The sequence below is a fragment of the Grampus griseus genome (assembly GCF_964374135.1).
Source record: "Grampus griseus genome assembly, chromosome: 3".
Lineage (NCBI taxonomy): Eukaryota > Metazoa > Chordata > Mammalia > Artiodactyla > Delphinidae > Grampus > Grampus griseus.
In genome coordinates, this window is record NC_139019.1 from 163,557,511 (window position 1) to 163,580,414 (window position 22,904).

Sequence of the window (22,904 nt, forward strand, 5' to 3'; positions counted from 1 at the left end):
GAGAAGTCATTAGCCCTGAAAACTGTAGAAGCCGTGGCCAGATGCCTCTCTAGAGGCAGGCTGGCATTTGTCACAGCAAATTCAAGAGGACAAGACCGTGATCAGTCCCCAAACCTGTGGAGAGATAGATGGCAAAGTCTTCTCCAGTCACACAGGGAAAATGGCCAAGAAGCTCAGTACAGAACAATATTACCTGGCCATCTGGCCCTCACTCAATCTTTCCCCACCCAAGTCGGGGGTGGAGGGAGAAAGGAGGACACCCCTTTTTTTTTTTTTTTTTTGCCATACGCGGGCCTCTCACTGTTGTGGCCTCTCCCTTTGCGGAGCACAGGCTCCGGACGCACAGGTTCAGCGGCCATGGCTCACTGAGAAAAGTGGCTCAGGTCTTAGCCATCAATCTATGCCAATCTACCATTTCTGGAAATCTGCCCAATTTTTTTCCTGCCACAATAGAGCCCAAGATGGGGGAGAAAAGGAAGGATCCCTCTGACTTCCCTGAAAAACTTGACTTTAGGGAAATAGGACTCAAGAAAATGGATTCTGGATCCAGATCTAACTGAGTTCAAATGCTGGATCTACTATTTATGAGGTGGGTGACTCTGGGCCAGTTTTTAAAGTTCTTTGAGCCTCAGTTTCTTCATCTGTGAAATGGGGATAATAATGGGACTTAACTCAGAGGGTTGTAAGAATTGGCTGAGCATATAAACATGTACAGTATACCATGTTATAACTGCCTCGTAAGTTCTAGTTTGTCCATGTTGCCACTGCTGTTAATAACAGGTATTATGTTCATAAGGATACTGGGGTGGGTATAGCTCTTTGCCTGAATTTAAGTTAGGCCCAGGGTTATCCTAGATTTAGGGATGTGTCCTAGCACAGCAGTTGAGATCCTGATCTGCCCTTTACTAACTGCGGGACCCTCATCTCTAAAAAAAGGCTTATGCAACTGAAATGTGATAATGCACGTGACATTGTTCATATAGTGCTGGCACACAGTAAGTGCTCAATAAACGATAAGAATAACAATCATGGCAGCCAGCATCATTATTATCACTGTCGCTGTTGTTACAAGATGGAGAAAGAAGCTCCCGCTGCTAGGAAGTGAGGTGGTTCCTGATGGAACGTGGTTCAGCAAATATCATGACAACCAAATGCTCTGAACAATAAAAAGATCGATGCTCTCTCAACGATAAAACTCTCTGAATGATAAAAAGCATTTGTGCCACAGTGGGGGATCCTTTTGGTACCAAGAGTGACTGATCCTCTGCTTGGGGAGGGGAGGGATTAATGCAAAGAGACATTAACATAAAATGCAGTTGGCATTTACGGGAGCCGTTCATTGGTCTCAGGAGTTAGAATGCTACTTGTGTTTTATTGTTGTTGTTTGGAATGCTGTTTTTATTTGCAGGCAACTGAGAACAGCTGTGTAGGAGGTAAAGGAAAGAGGGGAAGCTGAGGAATGACTACAAGTGCTGTTCAATTAATCAAAAAGGGAAGAGAGTGCGAACGGTGGGTGACTTTGGCCGAGTCATTTTGACCCTTCTGGTCCTCAGTTTCTTCAACCATCTAAGAAAAAAGGGGGAATTGGAATTACTCTCTGAGGCACCCTATTTCTCTATAAAGGGACCACAGGCTGGGTACTTGGGGGGACAAGAGAAAGAAAGAGAAGGCAAAGTTCTGATGGCAGAACCCAAGGGGTGGCAGTACTTATCTATACCACCCCTACTGCCCCCCAAACTGGGACTCCAAGGCTCCCTGATATGAACATACCTTCTGATTCTGGAAGATTCATGATTATCCACCATCTCGATGTGACCTTGGGCAAATTACTTAGCCTTTCTGTGTCTTAATTCCCTGTGAGTAAAATAAAGGAGTTGGACCTGCCAGAGTCCACTGAGCCCTTACATTCAATGATGCTACAAAAACAAAGCCAACATCTGTTCCCTGATGGTCTCCAAGTGCTTGGGTCTTTTCCTCATTTCTGTCCTCAACACAAAACTGCCCAAAACCTGGGATGGTACATAGGACCTTCCAAAAAGGAACCTTTGTTTTTTACAGTCACAAAATGTCAGGGTAGGTAAAGACCCAGAGCTTGCCCTTGCCTGCTTTATCTGATGTCAGGGTATCTGTCATAGGCTCCTGGACCGTTTGGCTATTTCTATCAATGCAATGGTCCCCATCTCCTTAAACAGCTTAGAAAATTCCCCAGAACACTTTGATTATCAGAAGTGTTACCACCTTCCAGTTTAGCAAGCATTTATTTTACTGAGCACCTACTATATGCCAGGTATGGTGCTAAGCCCATGAATAAAAAAAAAAAAAACCAATCATCTTCATTCCTACCCTGGTAGTGTTTGCAGTCACTTTTCTTAACATGTACAAGTGTATTATCTGACCTCTTTGATGTTTACATATATTTGAACATTACAGTAAAAGTTCTGTCATCTCAGAAATATAGCCAAGCTTCTGAAATCTTCCTCTTACACATTTTTAGTTTAATGAACAGAACTTCAAATACAAGGGAAGGATGCTTTAAAAGGGGTTGATCAATTACAAAGTTAGAATTTCTCTGGGGCCCTGAGCTACACAGAGCACACAGAAATCCATGGTAAGATCTTTTCTACCAAATGTCACACAAAAGAAGGCCAAAACCTTGGTAAGCCACGAAAAATGAATGGTGTTTTAATGCTGCGGTTTGCTTCAAAATGTGAGAACCCGAGTTAATCAGAAAGTGCACATTCAAGTCATCTTTGTCTCAATGTCAAATTAATACACTTGAGTCCCCTCCCCCAAGAACACGAAATTAAGAGTTTACTGCATTTCCCCACCGCTGACATTGAGCAGAAGGCTAGGTTTGCTGGGCTTTTATTCTTCTCTCCCTGTTTCTAGCTTATAACCCAACAGGAGACTAAACCGCCCCTTGCAGTTTGAAGTAATAACATTTGAGCTATGTGGCCGATTTGAAGGAGATAGAACCACCAGACAGTAAGGAAGAAGGGTTGATTACTGGAGAAGTAAGAGTAAAGCAAGAGAAGGAAATGTGGGGAAAAACAAAGAAGGAAAGGAGAAGAGGTTAAGAAATGAATAGAATCTACAGTAGTGGCTCCTTGTAGCTTTTGACCCCCTGAGACTCTAATGAAAACTACAGACCAGAAAAATATACAAACACACAATTTTGGCATGCAATTTCAGAGGGTTCATGGATCCCATTACTTCCAACTCTGAAGCTATCTGTCTCAAATGAAGAATTTCTCCTCTAGAGGCCCAGCAGATATCAGGAAACTAGAAAAGAAAAGACCACCTTGTTGTAATCAAGGAGCAGATACAAACATCCAAGTAGCAGACTGACTGACCTATTAAATGGTCGCCTTTCAACTTACTGATCACTTATTGAGACTTACTACATGCTCAACAGTATGTGAGCTTCCCTAGGTGTTTCAAGAACTATGTTATAAAAAGCCAGGTTTTCTTTAAAATTTAATTTAATTGTTTTTTATTGGGGTATAGTTGTTTTACAATGTTGTGTTAGTTTCTACTGTACAGTGAAGTGGAGTTCCCTGTGCTATATAGCAGGTTCTCATTAGTTATCTGTTTTATACATAGTAGTGTACATATGTCAGTCCCAATCTCCCAATTCATCCCACCCCTTCCTTCCTCCCTTGGTGTCCATATGTTTGTTCTCTACATCTGTGTCTCTATTTCTGCCTTGCAGACTGGTTCATCTGTACCATTTTTTCTAGATTCCACATATATGTATTAATATACCTTATTTGTTTTTCTCTGACTTACTTCACTCTGTATGACAGTCTCTAGGTCCATCCACATCTCTACAAATGACCTAATTTAATTCCTTTTTATGGCTGAGTAATATTCCATTACATATATGTACCACGTCTTCTTTATCCATTCGTCTGTCTATGGACATTTAGGTTGCTTCCATGTCCTGGCTATTGTAAATAGTGCTGCAATGAACACTGGGGTGCATGTGTCTTTGAAAAACCAGGGGTTTTGGGACTTCCCTGGTGGCGCAGTGGTTAAGAATCCACCTGCCAATGCAAGGGACACGGGTTCGAGCCCTGGTCTGGGAGGATCCCATATGCTGCAGAGCAACTAAGCCCGTGAGCCACAACTACTGAGCCTGTGCTCTAGAACCCATGAGCCACAACTACTGAGCCCGCATGCCACAACTACTGAAGCCCACACGCCTAGAACCCTGTGCTCTGCAACAAGAGAAGCCCCCGCAATGAGAAGCCCGTGCACTGCAATGAATAGTCCCTGCTCACCACAACTAGAGAAAGCCCGTGCGCAGCAATGAAGACCCAACAGAGCCAAAAATTAATTAATTAAAAATACCAAAAACCCCCCAAAACAGGGGTTTTTAAGGCTCCTTCCCACCAGCAAGGTCAAGCCAGCTCCTGTCAACAAAAGTCAGCCCCAGGAAGCATAAATTGGTCCAACCACTTTGCAGAGCAATTTGGCAATATCTAGTGAAGCTGGGGATACATACAGTACACAACTCAGCAATTCCACTCCTGGGTATATGCCCTAGAGAAATCCACATGCAAGATTGAGGAGACAGCTTGGTTCAAAATAGCACGAAACTGGAAATAACTCAAATGGACAAATACATGGTAGATTGTTCATACCACAGAATACCATGCAGCAGTAAAAATGGATGAATGGGAATTATTCTTGTCAATCAGATTGACCTCATGTTGAATGCTAAAGGCAGTTTGTAGAAGAAAACATTTATAGAGAAACTTAAGGCATGCATAACAACACATATATACTTCTTATATACTTATGTAGTCAAAATGTAAAATAGGTACCATATATGTCTTATATTCTTACATAAAAGTGTAAATACCCAAATGGAAATGATAAACACAAAATTCAGGAAAGTGTTTCTGGATGGAGAGAGAAAGGAATGGGGCCAGGGAAGGGAATGCAGGGACTTACACTGTATTACAAAGGTTTCATTTTTTAAAAAATTGTTATTGGAGTATAGTTGATTTACAATGTTGTGTTAGTTTCAGGTGCACAGCAAAGTGAATCAGCTATACATATACATATATCCACTCTTTTTTAGATTCTTTTCCCATATAGGTCATTACAGAGTATTGAGTAGAGTTCCCTGTGCTATATATAAAGGTTTCTCTTTTTTTTTTTTTTTTTTTTTGCGGTACGCGGGCCTCTCACTGCTGTGGCCTCTCCCGTCGCAGAGCACAGGCCCCGGACGCGCAGGCTCAGCGGCCATGGCTCACAGGCCCAGCCACTCCGCGGCATGTGGGATCTTCCCGGACCGGGGCACGAACCCGCGTCCCCTGCATCGGCAGGCGGACTCTCAACCATTGCGCCACCAGGGAAGCCCGAGACAGACTCTCAACTACTGTAAAGGTTTCATTTTGATGGCAGTTTGCCACCTCACCTCCCTGTTCTCACCTCCTCCACTCTTTCCCTCACCCACTCTGCTCCAGGCACGCTGGCCTCCTCACTGTTCATCAAACACACCAGACACAGTTCAGCCTCAGGGCCTTTGCACTTGCTGTTCTCTCTGCCCGGCACTCTCCTCCTTCAGTCATCCTCATGGCTTTTTCACTCACCTCCTCTAGGTTCTCATTCAAATATCACCTTCCCAAGGCAAGTCTTCCCTAGCTTCTAGCCCTCCTGCCCATAAGACATCCCATCCCTACTCTGTTTTATTTCTTTCTCTGTAGCCCTCATCAACATCTAACACACTAGATATTTCATTCATTCATGCATTTTGTCTTTCTTCACCCCTAGAATGTCAGTTCCACAAGAGGAGGGGCTTTTGTCTGTTTTGTTCACTGCTATGTCCCAGAGCCTGGCACATAGTAGTTGCCCAGTAAATACTCATTGAATGAATATTTGCATACACAGGCATTTGTTATATTACTCTCTACTTATTTTCGAATGTCTGATTATTTTTATTATACATTTTTTAAACAACAACAACAAAGTCAACCACTGGGCTCTTGCACTGATGAGTTTCCTAGAGAGTGACAAGTGCCCAATGCCATAATATGTCCCAGGAGCCTTCCAAGGTCACAAGCCAAAGAAGTGTGGGCACAGCAAACAGAACTCCCTCAGTGAACACCCAAGCCTGCTAGAGCTAGCCCACAGTGCTCGCAACAGACCACTCAGATCTGAATGCCTCTAATGAAACAGCCCAATATGATACAGCCCAATAGGATGCTTCGGTGAGAAGCAACATTGTTTTGAAACAACAGGTATGTTCAAAACTTTAATTGTGAGAGCCCAGCCAACACAGCATGGGTACTAAGACCCATGACATCTACCAAGAGAGACAGGACCTGGAGCAGCAACAAACCCTAGAGGAGAAATAGGATCCCACAGAACAGAACTATGACCGCATACAGGAGAACTACGAGGAAGGTCTCCCAATGAACAGGGGTCTTGGAAGAGAAGAAACAGACTTAGCTTGGGAGAGAGAGGTGGGTAAGCAAAGGAGCCAGAAATCATCATAAAATGGTAATGTCTATATTGGGACCTGATAAAGAGTTTGGGGTCTGTGACAAAGATTGGCTGGCTATCCACCAAATCCATTTCTGTTTCCTTCTAAGCACGGTCTGATGCTTCCCAGCTTCCCTGCAGCGATGTGTGGGCATGTGACTGAATTTTGGCCAAAGGCATATGAGTGAAAGAGGTTACATGCAGGGTCTCAGCCAGGCCCATACAACCTCCCAAATATCGCCATCCATGCTCGTTTCTCTTCCACGGTTTGATGCAGACAAGCAGACCTGATCTGTGGGTCAAACAACAAGGAACCACAATGTAGCAAGGACCCGGGGGGTCCCTCAAACACCGTGTGGAGGAAAGAAGCCGGCCAACGAGGAACAGCTGTTTTGGTCTTTCAGTGAGTAAGAAATAGACTGCTGTTGTGTTTAAATCATTACCTAGTTTTGGAATTTTTGTTGTTGTTGTTATAGCAGCTAGCGTTACCTTATACAGGGTCCTTGGTGGAAAGTGCATACACATCCCCCTTTCAACTATGGTTCACTGTATCAGATCTGAAAACTCCTCAATACTGCAGTAACTGCACCTTACTTAGACTGGTTTTGTCCATAATCCCATCACAATCTCTTGCACCCAGAAGTCCTCAAAAAACATTTACCAACTTAAAATGAAGGCAAGATATCCCCAAGCAAAGCAAAAGAACCACGCGTGCACAACAGTTAAAAACTTGAGTTCTGGAATCACATCATCTCAGGTTCAAATCCCAGCTTCATCGCTTACTAGCCGGGTGATCTAAGGTCCCTCTGTGCTTCAGATTCCTCAGCGGTCACACGGGAATATTAATATTTCCTAATTCATTGGGTGGTTGTGAGGATTAAATGAGAGAGCGTACATAAAGCACTTTGGAAGCAGTCAATTCTAATAAGCTATTATTCTAATCGTAACAGAAAGCATCCGCTCTGAGGTGCAGCTGAGATGAGGACGTTGCAGGGAAGGAGGCACATGCACATTGAAGAAGACCGTGGGGCCTCAGCCTTCCCGAACCCAGCCTGGACCACATCGACCCTTAGGTTTCCGCAGTCCTCGTAATTCAAGATCATTCTAAGAAACACAGCACGGGCCACTTACCCTGTTAGCACCACCACGAAGTCCATCACATTCCAACCATTCCTCAAGTAAGAGCCTTTATGGAAGGCAAACCCAAGGGCAATGATTTTAATTCCAGCCTCAAAACAAAAAATTCCAATGAAGTATGGTTCTGTGTCATCCTGGAAGGGAGAAAAGGTAAGGTCAGTGTCTTTAGCTTGGCAGAGGATGGCATGAACAGGGAACCAGCCCACTCGGATAAGTGTACGCACTTCCCCTCACCTCTCCTGACCTTCCAGCACTCACTGCCCTCCACTGCATCCTGCCTGGAGCTACCCTGTCCAAAGGCTTTTGCAAGAAAAACAGAAACATGGAGAAGACACCTCCTTCTTTCCTTGTGGCCAACTTTACACACTGGTTGGACACACAGAATTGTTTGTTCGGATGTGAGCTGTTTAGTAGGGCAGCCACATGTGGCTACTTAAATTTAAATGAATTTAAATGAAATAAAATGAAATATTCAGTGCTGCAGTCTCACTAGCCACATTTCCAGTGGCTACCATATTGGACAGTGCAGACGTAGGACATTTCTATCACTGCAGAAAGTTCTAGAAGAAAGCACTTGTTTAGAATGTTTTCTTGTCACCTATATCATTCAGGCCCTTGTGCTTGGTCCCTGTGCACTGACCTCACCCCCAAATCTGACATTTGCGAGGGTTCTAAGCTGGTATGCACCAGCTTCAGGTTGCTAAAATATTGGAATCAATGCTCCTGCACTGGCTGGTAAATGGCCAATGTCCCAACTCCCGGACCCTTGCCAGACCTCCTGCCAGATCTGGCTTCCAGCTGATAGTCAATAGTACTTGGAATTAAGCTATAAGCTCTGCTCCATCAGAGCCCCTACATGGATGTTCCCCAATGTGTTATGGCAATGTTTCTCAGGCTTCAATCATTTGAATTCTGCTTTCATGAGTCTTTCCATGCCAGCTTGCCACCAGTACTACTAATTGTTTACCATTCTTTCAACAGACTCTTTTTACTTAGCTTGATTGTAAGCAAAAGCAAACAAAAAAGGTCCTGAAATCATAGTTTTTCTGGGCTAGTTATCTATTATTAGGATATACATTATAATATGTAACTATTAAAATTTAAAAGCCTTGAGATCATTAATACTTTGTGGATTAGGAATGAGTGGATTCTAACATCTCTCTCTCCCTACACTTGAGTTATGACAGCTGGCTTTGAAATGGTGATGGAAAGGAGAGAGGTCTCCTTCTTGGCAGTGTCAGAATGCCAGGAGGGGAAGCAGGGGGCTGGGGGATGGCTAGGGGCATCGAGAAAGATCTTAGTGCTAGTTTACAGCTCTGCAGAGTTTCACCAAATCATCAACTGGATTTTGAATGTCCCTCCAGAGCTGATATTCATATATAGGAAACGCTGGGGATACAAGAACGAGCTAAATGACATCCCAAGAAAGCTACCAGGCAGAAGTCAGAATGTGGGACATTCCCTAGAGCACCTGGACTGGTTTCTGCAGGGTCAATGGCAGGAGGGAAAATAAGTGCTTTAGATAAAAAGTCTTAAGCAACCTAAAATCTAGACCATGTTTGGGTCTTGGTTCAAATGACCTGGAAAATGCCATTTCTGAAACAATCACGGATATTTGACTAGTGGCTGGCTCTTTGATGAGTCCCAGGAACCACTGTTGTGTTGGGTGTAAACATCCCACTGGGGTGATGTAAGAAAGTGCCCATATTTATTCTTTGGCCGTGCCGCACGGCTTGCAGGATCTTAGTTCCCCAACCAGGAATTGAACACAGGTCACAGCAGTGAAAGCGTCGAGTCCTAACCACTGGACCGCCAGGGAATTCCCAGAAAGTGCCCATATTTTTAGCAATGCAGACTTAAGTAGATGGCAGTGAACAGACATTTTGTCTGGGATTTGCCTTAAAATACTTTGGCCAAGAAACACAAACCAAGGAAATAAAAAGGGACAGAAAATAGGAAATGAGGCAAAATCTTGACAGTTGTTGAATCTGAATGATGGGCTCATGAGGGGTTCACAGTACTGTTCTCTGTGTATTTGTGTATGGTCAACATTTTCCACAAGAATTTTGTTTTGTTTTTATTTATTTATATTTTTATTTTAATTTTTTTGGATGTGCCTTGGGGTGTTCAAGATCTTAGTTTCCCGACCAGGGATTGAACCCGAGCCCTGGCAGTGAAAGCGCTGAGTCCTAACCACTGGACGGCTGGGGAATTCCTAAGAATTTTGTTTTGAATGTGACTTTTCATGGACGAGGTGACCACTCTCACCCACCCCCCTCCAGATTGACATGAGGTCTGCTGGGGAGGTGAGAGTGGAGGATGGGCAGTGAGGACATCTCTCTCCCCAGATTATTGTGTTCATGAAATTAGGCTCCCCAGGTAGGGGGCCCACGATCCGGTTCTTGGTGCCAAGACGGAGAGCCCACTCTGCCCTCGGCTCCCATGGCCACACCAGTTTGCCATCAAAGCAGAGAAGAGACCTCCCCTAGAGAGACTTCACTCACCAGTCGTTCAGACATCGGGGTCTTGTCATCATCAGGTAGGTGTTGCTCCAGGGCGAGGACAATGCAGTTTGCTATGATGGTGGCTAAAATCATATATTCAAAGGGAGTATCACAGAATTAAGGAAAATCTTTCCAGCTTTGCTTAGGTTCAAAGCACAGTTGAGTGGAAGGTACAGAGATGTCCCCTGTGCCCCTGTCCCCCACATAGGCACAGCCTCCCCTGTTATCAACATACTCCACCAGAGTGGCACATCTGTTACAGTCGATGAACCTACATTGACACATCACGATCACCCAAAGTCCATAGCTTACATGACGGTTCATTCTTGGTGTTGTACACTCCATGAGCCTGAGCAAACGTTTAATGGCTTGGATCCACCATTATAGCCTGATCCAGAGTAGTTTCACTGCCCTGGAAACCTGGCAGATGACTTTGTAAGGAAAATGTGGACATTCTTCCTCCATTTCACCTCCAACCTTCACTGGACAAATATTAATTCAGCACCTACTGTGTGTCAGGCCCTGTTCTGGGCACTAGGGACACAGCTGCCCTTGTGGAGGAGAAGTGAGTGAGTGAGATAAGCACATTATACAGTACATTAAAAGATGGTGAATGTTATAGAGAGAAAGAGCAGGAAAGGAGACTGGTGGTTACAATTTAAAATACAGTAATCATACCAAAAGTAAAATAGATAGCTAGTGGGAAGCAGCCACATAGCACAGGGAGATCAGCTCGGTGCTTTGTGACCATCTAGAGGGGTGGGATAGGGAGGGTGGGAGGGAGGGAGATGCAAGAGGGAGGAGATATGGGGATATATATGTATAGCTGATTCACTTTGTTATAAAGCAGAAACTAACACACCATTGTAAAGCAATTATACTCCAATAAAGATGTTAAAAAATTATATTTTAAAGCTAAAAAAAAATACAGTAATCAGATCTGATATCAAAAGCAAGAGCAACAAAAGAAAAAATAGATAAATTGGACTCGGCCAAAATTTAAAATTCTGTGAGCCAAAGGGCATTGTCAGTAAAGTGAAAAAACAAAAGCAAAAAACCAACCAACAGAATGAGAGAAAGTACTTGCAAATCAGATATCTGGTAAGGGTCTGGTAACAGAATATACAAAGAACACTTACAACTCAACAACAAAACGATAACCCAATTAAATAACAGGCAAAGGGCTTGAAGAGACATTTCTCCAAAGAGGATTAGGAAAACGCAAATCAAAACCACAATGAGAGGGCTTCCCTGGTGGCGCAGTGGTTGAGAGTCCGCCTGCCGATGCAGGGGACATGGGTTCGTGCCCCGGTCCGGGAGGATCCCACATGCTGCGGAGCGGCTGGGCCCGTGAGCCATGGCCGCTGAGCCTGTGCGTCCAGAGCCTGTGCTCCACAATGGGAGAGGCCACAACAGTGAGAGGCCCACGTACTGCAAAAAAACCCCCCAAAACCCACAATGAGATGCCACTTTACATCCACTAGGATGACTAGAATGAAAAAAACAGAAAACAATAAGTGTTGGTGAGAATGTGAGAAATTGGAACCACTATACATTGCTGGTGGGAATGTAAAAACAGTGCTGCCACTGAGGAAAATAGTTTGATGGCTCCTCAAAAAGTTAAAACACAGAATTCCCATATGATCCAGCAATTCCACTCCTAGCTATATACCCAAAGAACTGGAAAACCGGTACTCAGATATGTGTTCACAGCATCAATATTCACAATAGCCAAAAGGTGGAAAGAGCCCAAATGTCCATCAATGAATGAACAGTTAAACAAAATGTGGTATATCTATAGAATGGAATATTATTCAGCCATAAAAATGAAGTACTAACACATGCTACGATGTAGGTGAACCTTGAAAACATTATGCTAAGTCAAAGAAGCCGTACACAAAAGACCACATACTGTATGGATTCCATCGATACGAAATGTCCATAATGGGAAAATGCACAATCAGAAAGCAGATTGGTGGTTGTCCAGGGCTGGGGGAGGGGAAAACGGTAAGTAGCTGCTTAACGCTTTGGAACTAGATAAAGGTGATAGCTGAACAACCTTCTGAATGTACTGAATGCTACTGAATTAGTCACTTAACAACGATTAGTACTGTTCTGTGAATTTCACCTCAATAAAAAAGAATATGGTGGTCAGGGCAAGTCTCCGAGAAGCAGACCTTTCAAGGTCTGAGGGAGGGAAGGGATGGTCGGTCCCTATGGCTATTTCCAGATGTACATTCCCTCTCTCTCTAGGCACAAACTCCTCCCTGCCTCCTGGGAACTCTCCTCCGGGTTGACGAGGCTACCAGATAGTCCCACCGGAGGGTCTGCCCTTGGGGAGGGTGTGTCCTGCTCACTTCATATTAGGGACTGATCTGCTGATCAGTGGGTAAACCAGAATATTCCTGCCCCCCTGCCAGATCTGCAGAAGCACCCTCAGGCCTACAGCCTTAGTAAGCAAAGCTGCAAATCCAAAACAATGAACAAAATGGCAGTAAGAACATACACATCAATGATTACCTTAAATGGAAAGGAAACTAGCATAACAAAGCTGGTAACTTCTGAGAAGGAGGTTTAGGTGTGGAGAAATGGATGCTAGCGGGAGAAAGCCATAGAGTGTTGGTGACTCTGGAGCAGGAGTTCCCAACTTCTGCACTACTGACATTTGCGGGTGATCATTCTGTGTGGGGGGGGGGGCGGGGGGGGGGAGGGCCGTCCTGTATGTAGTAGGGTGTTGAGCAACATCCCTGGCCTCCACCCACTAGATGCCAGTAGCATCCTCCTCTCCAGTTATGACAACCAAAACTTATGACAACCAAAAGTCATCTCCAGATATTGCCAAGTATCCCCTGGGAACACTGAAATCCACTGTTTTGCAGAAAGATCAAATAGCATGTCTCAAACTTGGCCGTGTTAAACTACTGCCCTCCTCCCAGCTTTCTCTCTTACGAACTTAACTAGCCTCAGTCTCCTGTTTGGCCCTAGAGTTACCTTTGGCATCTTGGAAGCTCTGTAAAAACCAAGGGATCTGGGGTTTCCCTGGTGGCACAGTGGTTGAGAGTCCGCCTGCCCGTGCATGGGACACGGGTTCGTGTCCCGGTCCGGGAGGATCCCACATGCCGCGGGGCGGCTGCGCCCGTGAGCCATGGCCGCTGAGCCTGCGCGTCCGGAGCCTGTGCTCCGCGACGGAAGAGGCCACAACAGTGAGAGGCCCGCATACCGCAAAAAAAAAAAAAAAAAAAAAAAAACCAAGGGATCTTACAGGCTGGAGGAGGAGTTGGAGTGTATACCCACTTTCCAGGTGTGTAAACAAAGTCTAAAATAGACAACCTGGGAGTAAGAGTCTAAGTAAGCCGGGAAAACCAGGTCTTCTTTGTCACCAGCTTCAGCCTTTGCCTCCAGCTGAAAGCAGCTGAGCCACGCTCCACGCACACTTTGAAAAGCAAATCCAAGACTCAGGGCAATTTGGGGAGTCAACAAAAACCATCCTGCTGACGATCATCTCTGATTGGCTTCCTGCCTCCGAGCTGACAGTCATTAGAAGCACAGAGAACAAAGCTGGGCTGTGTTGCACAAATACTCCATTCTGTCTCACCCTGCAGCCCAGAAAATAAGAGACAATATTTGTACACAAAGAAGCAATGCCAAGCCCTTCCCTGGCCTCCCCTCGCGGAGCCTTCTGAAGCCATGATTTGAATCCGATGATTTCACTTCTCTTCCCTGCCAGCTACCTCCCTGTTAGCTTCCGCATGAAGCTGCCGCCTCACTCTTCAGGGCCCCCTGGCCTCCTGCCCCTAAACAGCTGGGATGTTGTGACTTTCTCTGCATCAGATTCGAGCTGAGGTTCCAGGAAGAGTCCCAGAAGGCCAGGAGCAAGCTGCACTTTCAATGGGCTGCATTAGGAGGCGTTCAGTTGGCCGCTGTCACCTGGATTTCAGACCCAGAGCTCTTGGGTACGACAAGGAAGCCTTAGTCAGCATGGGGGCCGACAGAAAGTGGCTGCCCACTCCCACCTTATTTCTTTTTCTTAGTTTTTGTCAGACATGGGCACACTGGCTATCAAATGTCATCCCCCTCTCTGCACACACCCATGCACCCCGCCAGTGTCCACAGACACACGCCAAATGGGTGCAACACTGACCTTATACCCTTGCTACTCAGTGTGTGGTCCACAAACCAACAGCATAGGCAACACCCATTAGAAAAGCAGCACGTCAGGACCCACGGTGACCTGCTGAGTCAGAGATCTTGAGCAAGGTCTCCAGGGGCCCTGTGTGCACACTGAAGTTTGGGAAGTGCTGCCTTAGATCTATTTCAGGGGGAGGAGGAACCCAGGTAACTGTGGTTTTGAGTCATCCAGAAAGAAGTGGGGGCTCGCCTTTTTCCTCCAAGCCTTCTCCTCCATGTTCTGACCCCAGGAGGAGAATTCAGGAGGCCTGGACCAGTCTTCTGCCTCCACTGAAGGGGGCTGAGAAGAAACCCAAGCTCTTGATGGAACAAGAGAATGTTGGAATGAGACAAATACGCAGCAAAGAAGATTCTGGAAATATTCACAGCCCTCCCATGGCTACCATCTCACTCAGAAGAAAAGTCAAAGTCCTCCCAGCAGCCAGCAAGGTCCTGCCCGACCGACCGGCCCCCATCACCTCCCTGCCCTCATCTCCTCCATTCTCCCCCTCGTTCACTCAGCTGCAGCCCCACTGGCCTCCTCCATCTTTCTCAAACACATGAGGCACATTCTACCGCCAGGGCCTTTGCACCTGCAATTCTCTCCCGTAGAATGCTCTTCCCCCCACACCCCCAGAGACCCACAAGTTTCCCTCCCTCACTTCCTTTAGGTTTTTTCTCAAAGGTCATATCCTCAGTGAGCCTTTTACCCCCTTTCCCTACTTATTTTTTTTCCTTGGCCCTTGTCCCCAAACGTCTGCTATGTTTTTCTCCTTTATCTGGTTCACTGTTTCTCTCACCTATTAGACTATAAGCTCTGTGCAAGCAGGGATTTTTGTCTGCTTTGTTCTCAGCACCTAAGAGGAGATCTGTTACAGAGTAGGTGCTCAGTAAACACCTGTGGAAGGAAGGAAGGAAGGGTGAGTGGGTCTTGCTTTCCACATCTCTCCCCTCACCTCATCATGTGCCAAGTCTCCGTGGGCACACTAAGGATACAACCGGCTCCTTAAAATAGGCAGTGATGTGGCTGGTGCACAGACGCAAAGGTAGGGTACCGAGTTCTTGGCACAGGAGGTTCTCTCCCCAAGCAGAAGTCAAAGGTGGTCCAGGCAGGGGGAGGTGAGGCTTTCTCAGCCCAACCCTGAATAGTGCCTGATCCTCCCAATTTAGAAAGCTTGGGTTCTAACTCACAGCTGCGGTGAGCAATGCCTCTGCGAGCTGAGCTGAGCCTTCCCGCTCCCTGATTGGTTCAGGGAGAAAGCACCTGTGTCAGTGGTATCCAGAATAATCAGCCAGCCAAAGAGGCCAAGGAAGGGGGGAGGTGGATGAAAGGAAAGAAGCATCCCTGGTGGGAGGAAAAGCTGTCTCCTGAAATGGCTCATGGAAGTCAGGCTAGCAAACAGCCCTGCAGGCAAGTGCGGATACACAAAGCTTCCCCCACAATGAGATTGATCAGGACCCATAGAGGCCCCAGAGAGGGGCCGTGTGTGACACTGGAAACCACCAAGTGATTTATTTGCAGGGAAGAAAGGCTGCATCTGTGAACAGGAGCTGCTCTTGGGATCCAGAACATCAAGGAAAATCAATTTGTAAAGTTGGCATGGCTGATGGTTCCAGCCCCTTAGCAAGATCTTGCAGAATGTCCAAATAATTCATCCTTCCCTTTGTGGTACCCCCCCACCCCATTCCCATCTCATTTCCAGCCTCCTGTGGTTGGTGTGAAACATCAGATCAGGTTTGTTAACTCATCAAGGTCTTGACACTACCATGGGGGCTGCCTGACGGGTATGTTCTGAGGAAACACATACTTCAATGAGTCAACCCAGCAGTTGAGCTTATGGGGAGAAGCCAAGTAGATCTTATTTTCATGTTAGTTCCATGCTCGTCACAATTACCAGGAAAAGAGTAGGGGGTACCAGGGCCCTGAATGTATAGGTGTAGGACATATTCCTTGCTCTGCTAAACATGCCACAATTTAACTCGGCAATAAGATCAACTATCATGGGGCCATAACAGGCACAACAACGTAATTACAGCTGCCATTTACTGAGTGCTTCGTCGGGCAGACACCAAGCTAAGCACTCGTTGTTTCAGTTAATTCCTTGCAACAATTCTACAAGGTAGGTTCTATTGCAAGCCCAATTTTCCAGATAAAGAAATGAAGGGTCAGAGAGGATAGACACATTTCTCAATGTCATACACGCAGTAGGGCTCGCTCCAAGATCCGTGCTGGTTGTCCCCACCACAGACCACTCAACAGCTTACCCTTACTTGTTAGAAGGTAGATGTTTTTGCCTTTATTTAAAAATTGGAGTTGGGGTACGCCTGGGGTGTTAACCATGGATGAGGCCAACTGGATCAGCCCTCGCCTGAGTTCCAACCACTGCCACAATTTAATGCAGTAGTTATCAACCACTGCCTGCTGGTTCACACCTTCATAAGCCCATCCTGAATGGGTCATATTAACGAACAGTTCAACTTCGAACAATACAACTAGTCTCCCTCAAGACATTGGCTTCGAACTCTCCAACACACAGTACTAACCAAAATCAAGCTAGAAAAGAGCTCTCCTCCAGTAGATCAGCTTGAGACTGAAGGGTGATGATGAGCTAACAAGGGCAACGCTGGAGCGGCCCGGGATGGTTTCAGCACCACGGCCAGCGGCAAGAGGCGCAAGTTTAATCACACATCCTCCCAGACGTGGCAAGCTGGGGCAGGACAAGTAAACCCAGTGTCAAGTATTAACACGCTCCGAGACCATTGCAAAGGCCTACATTTCACATACACAGTAGAGGCATACACATGCAAAAAGATTCATTACGTCAGCAGGAAAATCAAATAGAGAAAATTAAAATCCCAACACTAGATAGATTTGATGTGCTGTTTGTTTTTTTAATATTATCCAAGGATTTTCAACACTTTGGTTCTGAAAAGAGAAGTCTATCCAGGGCAGCTAAATCATGCTTCTGCTCAGAAAATTGGAAGTATCTGCATGAGAAATTATACAGCAAAGTAGTTGAAAGGGTTTGGCGGTCAGACATGGTTTTGGACTTGGGCAAAGGAGTTTCCTTCCCCAAGCCTCAGCTTCCTCATATATATAATGTGAGAAGTAGCACCTACCTCACAGGGCTGCGTGAGAATGGAATGAGTGGATACACACAGTAATACACGCAGAACAGAGCATGGCATATACTATGTACTCAGTAAATGTGAGTGTTTTGTTATGGTTTACTCTGGTTCCTGTGAGATTGGGAAGCTTTATATGCTTACAAAAGCATAATACAGGGTTCATCTCATCGTAGTCATGCAATCAGTGTTCATTATTTTTATTTCAATTGCTGCTACCAGTATTATTAACTTTTCCTATTTCTTTTTTACCCATGTAAGTCTCATTCCCCTCCCGTCATTGGAGAGCCTAAACGCCTACTCTCATCATGGCTGATGAGGTTGTCTCTCCAATCTGAAGTGTTTCCAGGAACAAAAACATGGTGAATGTGTGTGGTCCACTCTCTGAATATCAGGCTTAAAATAAATGTTGCAAAAAGATCCATCAGATATTTCATACACATGGGATCCTACAATACGTGACCTTTGGTGTCTGGCTTCTTTCACTCAGCATAATGTTCTTGCGGTTCATCCACACTGTGGCATGTTATCCATACTTCACTCATTCTTAAGGCTGAATAATATTCCATTGTACGGATATACCACAATTTGTTTAACCATTCACCCACTTTTGGGCTGTTTCGACATTTTGTTTATCTAGAACAGATGACTCCATAGAGACAGAAGGCTGATTTGTGTTTGCCCAGGAGTCTGGAGGAGGCAGGAAATGCATAATGGGTACAGGGTTTCCTTTTGGGGTGACGAAGATATTTTAGAACTAGATAGAGGTGGTGGGTGCACAGCACTGTGAGTGTACTAAATGTCACTGAACTGCTCACTTTATTTTTTATTGAAGTATAGTTGATTTGCTGAACTGTTCACTTTAAAATGGGTAATTATGATATGCGAATCTCACCTCAAGTTTTAAAAAAATCCCTGTTGTTTATCCTTCTCCTTTTCCCCCCTTGATTCTCAGAGTTCGCCTCCTATGCTTTTATTCACTGACTTTGGCAGGTAACTTTTTCCTCAGACAGCCCTCAAGATCCCTTTTCAAAAAATAAATGGTTTTAATTATAATAGGAATATGTGCTTATTGTATTTTTTTAGTTTTTAAAATTTATATCATTTAAAAAGCGACAAGTCCTTACACCACCCCACTTCCCAGAGATAATCAATGCTAGTAGTTTGGTGTTTCTCTCTCAGATTCTCCCCTACACACATTCTTTGCACTGGCTGCTCTCTCTTCTACCTTCCCCCTAGTTAGGAGCAGGGCTTACTCTCTCACCTCCTTCAGGTTGTAATAAAACACCTCCTACACTGTTGGTGGGAATGTAAATTGGTGCAGCCACTATGGAAAACAGTATGGAGGTTCCTTAAGAAACTAAAAATAGAGCTACCATATGATCCAGCAATCCCAACTCCCGGGTATATATCCAGAAAAGCTGAAAACTCTACTTCGAAAAGATACATCACCCCAATGTTCATGGCAGCACTATTTACAATAGCCAAGGCATGGAAGCAACCTAAGTGTCCACCAACAGATGAATAAAGATGTGGTATATACATACAATGGAATACTACACAGCTATAAAAAATAATGAAATATTGCCATTGCAATAATGAAATATTGCAGCTACATGGATGGACCTAGAGATTATCATACTAAGTGAAATAAGTTAGACAGACAAATATTAATATGTTATCACTTATATGTGGAATCTAAAAAACAATACAAATGAACTTATTTACAAAACAGAAACAGACTCACATAGAAAACGAACTTATGGTTACCAAAGGGGAATGGGGGGTGGGGGAAGGGATAAATTAGGACTATGGGATTAACAAATACATGCTACTAGATATAAAATAGATAAACAACAGAATTTACTGTACAGCACAGGGAACTATATTCAATGTCTTGTAATAACTATAGTGGAAAAGAATCTGAAAAAGGATATGCATATATATATCTGAATCACTTTACTGTACACCTGAAACTAACACAATATTGTAAATCAACTATAGTTCAATTAAAAAAAAACATTGTCTGGGCTTCCCTGGTGGCGCAGTGGTTGAGAGTCCGCCTGCCGATGCAGGGGACGTGGGTTCGTGCCCCGGTCCGGGAAGATCCCACATGCTGCGGGGCGGCTGGGCCCGTGAGCCATGGCCGCTGGGCCTGCGCGTCCCGAGCCTGTGCTCCTCAACGGGAGAGGCCACAACAGTGAGAGGCCCGCGTACCGCAAAAAAGAAACAAAACAAAACAAAACAAAAAACATTGTCTTCCCACTGAGGCCTTCCCTGGCTACCAGATCTAAAATTGCAACCCTGTCAACATCTCCACCTCTCTGCCCTGTTTGTTTTTTGCTCGTTTGTTTTTAGCAACTTTTCACATTAAACAAATTAGGTCATTTATTTATCTTATTTATTATGTTGGTCTCCCTCACTGGAATGTCCACCCTAATTGGAGGGAGGTGGGGGGCTAAGGATTTGTCTGACTTGTTCTTGATTGTATGCCCAGCAACTAGGACAGTACTAACACGTAATAGGTGCTCAATAAATACTATCAAATGCATGAACACAAGCATTCCAAATCGTGTTTTCCCTTTACAAAATTGGGATCGTGATACATAATGTTCTGTGATTTGCTGTGCCCCTCACCACAATGGACACATTTTCCATATCAGTATATTGGACTTCCCTCTTTTAAAAGGCTGGGCAGTATTATCGTGAATGGATGCATCATCATTTATTTACCATTCTCCTAAATGCTTCCAGTTTGTCTCTATTACAAGCAAAGCTGTGATGAATAATCTGACCATACATCCTTGTGTATCTGTGAGGACTTTTTCTGTGGGATAAATTCCAAGACATGGAATTGCTGGGTTAGAGGGGGTGCAGGGTGCACGCTTGACATTCTCATAGATACTGCCAAATCAACCCAGAGATTCACAGAGCTATATTTTACAGTGTTTTAGAAAGTGAAGTGAGTATGTGTGTTCATTCTGAAATTAAATCCCTGATTTAAATGTAAAAATTGCTCTGTAACAAAAAGTTTAAATGTGGAAGAATTAACATGACTCATGGAAAACACACACACATACACACACATGCATGCACACACACACACAGCAAAATGAAGTTCCCTTAATGAAAAAGAGAAAGGAAAGAAGTACCAAAACAAGTTTTGAGCAGGAGGTATTGGTTCATTTTAAACTCTTGGGTCTGAGGCTCCAAATAAGGACTGAATACTTCTCTTCGTTTCTCTCTCTCTCTTTTTTCAGGACAGTAAAGTTCCCTGGACACATCTGAGTGATGTGAGATCTCTGTCTCCTGGTCCAATTTACAACCATGTTCCCTGGCATATTCACTCTACTAAGGGGAAGTCATTCTGTCTCGTTGTACTGTCACCCCTGTGCAGTGGTCAGCAAAATTCTCCATTTCCTCAGCATCTTCTCAATATATTTCATCTACCCCTTGCCTTAAATTCAAACTTGAAAATTCCCTGAAGACCACCAACGCCTAGGCCAAGGGGGCCACTGGCAGCTTCAGATTAGTTTCCCCAAACAGTAGGAAAATCCAGCCCAGGGAGACATCTGCCATGATAGCCCTAAGTAAACAGTGAAGCCAAGGAGAAGAGCCCCAAGAAAGCAAGAGAGACAAAGAAGGACCCTCCCAATCCAGGTGAGGTGAAAAAGGTATGTAAGAACCCAGATGAGGTGAGCAAGGCCCCCTCAAACCCAGGTGCAGCTAAGGAGAAGGTCCCCAAGAAAGGCAGGAAGGCCACTGGGCTCAGCAGGAAGTCCAAGGTCCAAGCCTCAGCAGCCAAGATGCTGAGGTCCACAGGAAAACAAAAGCTGGGAGTAAGACTTTGGTAGAGCCTGTAACTATGATCTTCAACTTCCATGTGGCGAGACCACTGTCCATGCTGGCCCCTCCCTTACCTGATAATTGGAGGACATCCTTACCTCCTCATCCAATGACCAATGTCAACTCCAAGCCACACACACCCAGAAGTGACACCAGCTACCTCCAAAATGCCCCTTCCCATCATCTTTCTCTTTAAGTACCACTCTTCTCCTCCCAGCTAACTAACTTTTTAAATGCAAACCAACGTCCATCCTATGAAGCCCCGCAACCTGCTGACCCCACCATTTCTCAGCACTCTCTCCTGCCTTCATCTCCTTCCTTGTCAACCTTATGTAGGTTGGTTATATATCACTCTCTTGCCTCTCTTTCCATCCTGGAAAAAGCCTATCCTTGGATGAACCGAACCAGTTACTTTCCCAGGGTCTGTACAGAGTAACATTCCTGAACGAGATCAACGATCTGGGAGGATGACATTGAATTCATGATCCTAAACCTCGAATGGTCATTCAAGAATTAGAGTATCCGGGCTTCCTTGGTGGTGCAGTGGTTGAGAGTCCGCCTGCTGATGCAGGGGACATGGGTTCGTGCCCTGGTCCGGGAGGATCCCACATGCCGCAGAGCGCCTGGGCCCATGAGCCATGGCCGCTGAGCCTGTGCGTCCAGAGCCTGTGCTCCATAACGGGAGAGGCCACAACAGTGAGAGGCCCGCGTACCGCAAAAAAAAAAAAAAAAAAAAAAAAAGAATTAGAGCATCCTAGGTGGAAAAGATACCAGCATCTATTGGTACACCGCTGGGAATAACCCAATTTAGAGAAATAAATATCCTCCCATCATTAGAAGCCCCACCCTTGACTTCAAATCTCCCTCCAGCCACCAAACCATTTCATTACTCCCCTTCGTAAAGAAGGAGTTGACTACACATGTTGCCTCCACTTCGTCACCTCAAATTCTTCTTCTCCTCTCTCCAGGCTGGCTTCTAGCCCCACCACGTAATCAAAACTCTTACAGTGAGGATTGCCAAAGACCTCCAGGCTGCCAAATCCCAGGACCACTTTTCTGCGCTCAGATTAATTGGTCATGCCCTCCTTTTGTGTTTTCCTACTATCCTTCTTGTCACTATTTCTCTGTTTCCCCTTCTCACTCCCCCTATTCTACTAAATCTCTAAATGTTTGTCTTCCTTGGGGCTCAATCCCAGGCAGTCTTCCATTCTCTGCATCTACTTTCTAGGGAGTCTCATGCATTTTGATGTGTTTTGTCATCTCTTGCTGCTCTTGCCTCCCAAATGTCTACTCACTGCTCTGCCCTGCGTCTTGGGAAAAGCAGGACTGACTCTGGTAAATGGCATTACCCAGCCTTCCTCATCTCCTGCCTTCTGGGCGGGTTTGGCCAATGAGAAGCACCAGCAAGATGACTGAAGGGAAAGAAGGGGAGTTGGGATATTTCTTCATCCCATTTCCTCCCTGCTCCAGAGTGAGGTTCTGGCTATGGATGTGTCCTTTTGCACCTTCTCAGAGACATCTCAAACTTCATAGGCACATCTGTATTCATTTTCTATAGCTGCTGTAATGAATTACCACAAACTGGGTGGCTTAAAGCCCACCCATAAAAACCCATAAAATAAATTTATT

The 22,904-nt window shown here is 45.0% G+C and overlaps 1 protein-coding gene across 4 annotated transcripts in view; it reads right to left on the bottom strand.

The window, feature by feature from the left end:
* Positions 1-22,904, bottom strand: part of CACNA1A (calcium voltage-gated channel subunit alpha1 A) — a gene marked incomplete at both ends in the record, with an annotated part of 236,581 nt that overhangs the window by 183,308 nt on the left and 30,369 nt on the right. For 3 of the 4 annotated variants that reach the window (XM_082652568.1, XM_082652565.1, XM_082652566.1), the window contains 2 exons: positions 7,627-7,766; positions 10,137-10,242. In XM_082652568.1, the coding sequence (XP_082508694.1) occupies positions 7,627-7,766; positions 10,137-10,242 (246 nt within the window). The remainder of the gene's footprint in view (positions 1-7,626; positions 7,767-10,136; positions 10,243-22,904) is intronic. The other variant, XM_082652567.1, reaches the window with a different exon arrangement.